The sequence below is a fragment of the Meleagris gallopavo genome, chromosome 8 (genome assembly GCF_000146605.3).
Source record: "Meleagris gallopavo isolate NT-WF06-2002-E0010 breed Aviagen turkey brand Nicholas breeding stock chromosome 8, Turkey_5.1, whole genome shotgun sequence".
Classification (NCBI taxonomy): domain Eukaryota; kingdom Metazoa; phylum Chordata; class Aves; order Galliformes; family Phasianidae; genus Meleagris; species Meleagris gallopavo.
The window spans coordinates 27,499,980-27,504,736 of record NC_015018.2 but is presented as its reverse complement, the minus strand read 5'-3'; the positions used below and the strand labels follow the sequence as shown (position 1 = coordinate 27,504,736).

The window sequence follows — 4,757 nt, the reverse complement described above, 5'->3', positions numbered from 1 at the left end:
TGATGTTAACAAAAGTTGTTTTTTTCCTTAATAATTTTTTAGAGAAAAATTTGGGCCAACTCTTTTCTAGAAGGAGTGCCTTTGCACTGAACATTACATTCTTTTGTATATGGTGAAAATGCAAATGTCAAATTTGAGAAACAGGCAACATATGTGAGGTCAGTTCCTAGAAAGCAACATTCACTATTAAGAGAGAGTGTGAAAGTCTTCTGTCTTGTTTAAATTTTCAAAATATTGTTCTAAATTAGCTTAACTAGAAGTCACACCTGAACTGATGTTAGGAACAGTAAAGAAAATAAGTCTTCATTTAATAAGTTCAATATGCAAAACCCAGTTGAGCTGAAGAGGTTATTGTGGCCCCTCCATTCTATCACCATCAGGCTCTGTGGAAGCTTCATTCATTTAGGGCGTATAGCATTTGGGTACTTCATTGATATTCTTTGTATCACTACTGTTTTTCCAAAAACGGAAGAACTTTCCTACTGCCCAAGTTTGCTCTTCCCCCAAGTTTGACTGGGACTTCCCTTCAACTGCTTTCAGCTTTTAGTTTGTTGCAGCATGCATGTAAGGGTGAAGGTCTGTAACAAACAACAGGAGTTTGTAGCTTGTGAGAAACACAATTGATACTCCTGATTTCCAGTGAATTTGTATAGGAAAGATAAAATAGTCACTACCACCAGAACTGGTGTGTAATTATTGAGCTAAACATAAATTTAAGCATCTACTAACACGAGACTCTTACCTTAAACATTCTGGATTGGTCTGAGGTTTTTCAGTCACTTGGACATTTTCTGCTTCTAAATCTTTCATCGTTCCTTCAGCCTCCTTGATTAATTTCTCAAGGCCTAAAAAAATAATAATGATCTTATAAATATATATTAATCATCCATATTCAAAGAGGGTCTGCATTCTTTAAATTTAGCTAGCACTTTTTGCTGTTAAACTGTAGGGAAAAGTCATCTGAATAAAGAACATGCATTATTTTAGTATTGTAATTGATATACTCATTCAATTTTTATAAAATCTTATTCCTTTTCCCACACAATCTGTGACCATATATGTAGTCTATCTTTCCTAACTCATTTACTATGATGTTATTTACATGTTTGTAAAATAATCACCCTGTTGCCGTGACAGCCCCACTGTCACGGAACTTTTCTTTCCTCTGCACCTTTTTACTTGTTTATTTTGTAGGTTCAACACATTTTCCCCATCCTTGCATGTAGACTCCTTTTTTATGCATTGCCTTTCATATAATAATGCACAAATGTCAGTAGAAAACAACTATGGAGTTTACAAATCAGAGATGTATCACCTCAGCCACATCTGTCTCTATCAGCCTAAGTCATGTTGCTTGTTAAACACTTACATTTTAATAACATTCTTTAATTACAAGTTAATGGTATTTAAACAAGACTTACGTTGATTCTAAGGTCACTCTGGAACAATTCTCCAGTTAAGTAAATATTTTACTAGCAAAAGTAGAATTTTATTTTTCATATTTATAGGTTATGATTCAGCAAAACTGTACATCTTGGTATCAGAGACATTCAGCATAAATCTTAATGAAGTCCACTATACTTGTTATACTCATCCTAAAATGATTTATTGCATAATGTAAAATATATAAAATCTTATTTCTATGACTTCTTACTGAGAAAAATAACTTGACAGAAAAGATTTTTTGGAATCATTTGTCAGGGAAGAAATAATTATCATAACAACTGATTATAAAGCACACCTTTGAGTTCACTTTTGAGAGTAAATAATTCCTGCTTTAATTCATTCTTCTGCAGCTGCAGTGCATTTAAATGAACATTCTTATGTTCCATTGTCTCCATTTCTAAGGAAATAAACAATTATATTTTAAATTTAAAGGCATTGTAGTTTAAGTCTTCATGATATAATTTTAAATATTCCTGACTACTTTTACCCATCTTTTCATTTGGTGACAAAGAACCATAAATATAACCAAAAGTAGTTGACTTAAAAGCAATTCACTGGAAATTACACGTCATATAATTAATTCCTAATTATGAAAATAAATTATTTTAATGTTCCTAAGATGTTTGACACATTCAGTTTGTTGGGCATGCAAATAATTGCAAATATTTTGCTTTACAGTTACTTTAGTGACAGTGACTTGCCTTCATATACAGAAACCTTTAAACATTTGAAGACAGATCCCCATCTTTCAGCACTCTTCCTCCAGAGGTTAAATAATTCCAGTTCATTCAGCCTTTCCTTTCTTATGTCCTCCACATCTCTGATCATTCTCACTGTTCCCATGAGGACTGTGTCTAGCTAGTGCACGCTTTTTCTTGAAATGCAACATCCATCTTAGCACCAGTTAAGAATTTAACTGTCCTACACACAATGAAGGATTATTTTCCATATCTTAGAAGTTAGAATTATGTTTATACGGCTTAGTATGGTGCTGGTATTCTGATGTTGAACCATGTTCAGCTTGTGATCTGTGATGACTCCTATGTCCTTGCTGAAGGATTGCTTCTCTATCTAACTCTCATTTCTGGGAAACCTCATATTCTTAACACAAATAAACATGGTTGGAAATGTCTGAAAAGATTGGAGAGTAGAAGAGGCTTTAATAATCTTTATATAATGTGGTATGCCAGGCCACTCTTTTTCAGTTTTGTGTTAAGAGGTGGTTTCAGACAGCAGGAGAATGGGGTTAAAATTATTGTTTAGCAGTTATATTTTACTGATTTGCATTCTCCAGTAACATAATTTAATATCAGATTTACCATTTTTTAACACAGCAGCTTCATTCTCTAAATCATTTATTTCAGTCTTGACTTTTTTTTTAATCATAAGTTCTCTATTGCTTGTTAGTCCATACTCATCATTAAACTCTGTTACTTCCCTAGTAAAATTATCTTCCTCTTCAGTCATTTTTCTCCTTACATCTGTCTGAAAAAAAGAAACGACAAATTAAGTGCTTAAGTGGAAAAAATGAAGGCTTTGTTAAACTAGCAGACGGAAACATACTTGCTGCTTATGCTTAAAATTTATATATGTCATGTATTCACATTTCCTGACTTGGGAGAATGTGAATGTGGCCTAGAGCTCTAGCATTTTGTCTGCTGTTTTAATCTTTTTTCCTTATAGAGTGAAGGATATATTCTTCCTTTAAAAAAAAATAAAAATTGAAATTCACTAAGTCAAATTATATACTTGTGTAATTGGTTTTACGTGCACCTCATTATTGAAATTACAGCTAAGTTCTATTTAAAGTCCGTAGCATACTGTGGCCACTATTTTTTAGTCTGCTGTTAAATAAAGTTGAAGTTTACTCCTGTGCAGACTTGCTTTATTTCCCTTGTTAACTATTAAGTCAGCTATGGTTGACAGGGAGTTGTTTCATTCTCTGGAAAAAATAACCCTAAAGACAAGGGTAATAGTAAATTCCTTTAAAAAAATGCTGACCAAATTAGATTAGAAGAAACAGCTTTATATACAGGAAGAATGAAACAATTATCCACATTTCAAATCTTCACAATTATAATTAATCAAATTTCACATTTCTTCAGAGCCTACTTTCTTCAGAGGAACTTTTCTATGATATTTATACTACTTCTTTTTATTTCTTTCTTCCTATATTTAAGATAGGGAATATTTTGAATGTTGAAGTAATATTACGTAATCAAAGTAAGGACTTAATGGTAATACTGGCGATTTGTACTAAATGTTGAAAATTCAGACCTGCTGATTTGAGATATGAATACATATGCAGAGGAGACTACTCTTGTGTGACCTTACGTAAGGACTCAGAGATACACCAAGCAGAAAGAGGAGGGCAATATTCAGGTTAGCATGGCAGTGAACTGAACATGTTGTTGCCTGCATACGCTGCAGTAACTACTTTTCAAAAGGGAGCTAAGTGTTTTTGGTTTAAAATAGATAATGTGGAATGCCTGGATTCCTGAAATGCGGTGTTGGCGTTCCTGAGATTTTCCTCTGATACTTCTCAGTATATTTTACAGTGGCTAAGACAGTCCAAGAGAAGTCACCAGTCACCAGAAGGTGAGATTTTTCTGCTTTTCTTTTAGAAAGGAAATGCGTCATGATTGGAACTCAGTCACACAATAGCAGACCTTAGAAACTGAAATTAAGAATGTGAAATGAGCTTTGTAGGTAAACTGCAGTATACATTACCCTAGATTATTAAAATGAGAATTAAATTTAAAATTCAAAGCAATAATCTAACTACATTTACAATTTTAAGTATGCTGGTGTAAGAAGAAAAATTGATTATTCAGATTTATAATATTTTTTTCAAATTATATGGCTGCATAAACTTGTACAGTACAAATGAGCTACTTGAATACAATAGCTGGAAACATACTAAGTTTTTGAGAAGAATGCTTTTCTGGTTTATAAGTTCAGCTTTCTGTTTCTCTAAGCTGTCTTCACGTTTCTTCAAAATTTCTAAGAAGAACACTTTTTCAGACAGCTGTTGAACCTTCCAAAAGAAAACAAAAAGTTATGAAATAAGGTTATTGGTTTTTTATTTCATATATTTTTATATTGGACATAAGGATCTTGGTCTGGTTAAAACACAGCTGGTATAACTGCTACTGCTTCTGGACTAGAAAAAGCATAGCAGCTCTTCCCCCCACTTTCACCCCAAATCTTCCATTTTACCACTGTACTTTGGGAAAGTATCCTCTCTTTAAAAGACAAATTTGCTGCTGATCAGTCTGCCTGAAATGGTATTTTTAAATCTATGCAGTTTA

General features: G+C 32.9%; 1 protein-coding gene across 1 annotated transcript; it reads right to left on the bottom strand.

Moving 5' to 3' along the window:
* Positions 1–712: 712 nt before the first annotated feature.
* Positions 713–4,480, bottom strand: CCDC172 (coiled-coil domain containing 172). Its single transcript, XM_031554602.1, has 4 exons — positions 4,367–4,480; positions 2,766–2,931; positions 1,742–1,843; positions 713–845 (listed from the first exon to the last, which is right to left on the bottom strand). Exons 2-4 carry the CDS (start codon positions 2,911–2,913, stop codon positions 739–741), a joined length of 357 nt encoding a protein of 118 aa, XP_031410462.1. The 5' UTR covers positions 2,914–2,931; positions 4,367–4,480; the 3' UTR covers positions 713–738.
* Positions 4,481–4,757: the final 277 nt, after the last annotated feature.

Coding starts and splice junctions, on each gene's coding strand:
- CCDC172 (XM_031554602.1), bottom strand. CDS start 2,913: ATGACTGAAGAGGAAGATAATTTTACTAGGGAAGTAACAGAGTTTAAT. Junction 1,844..2,765: donor AGCTGCTGTGTTAAAAAATG/GTAAATCTGATA, acceptor TTATTTCCTTAG/AAATGGAGACAATGGAACAT. Junction 846..1,741: donor TCTCAAAAGTGAACTCAAAG/GTGTGCTTTATA, acceptor TTATTTTTTTAG/GCCTTGAGAAATTAATCAAG.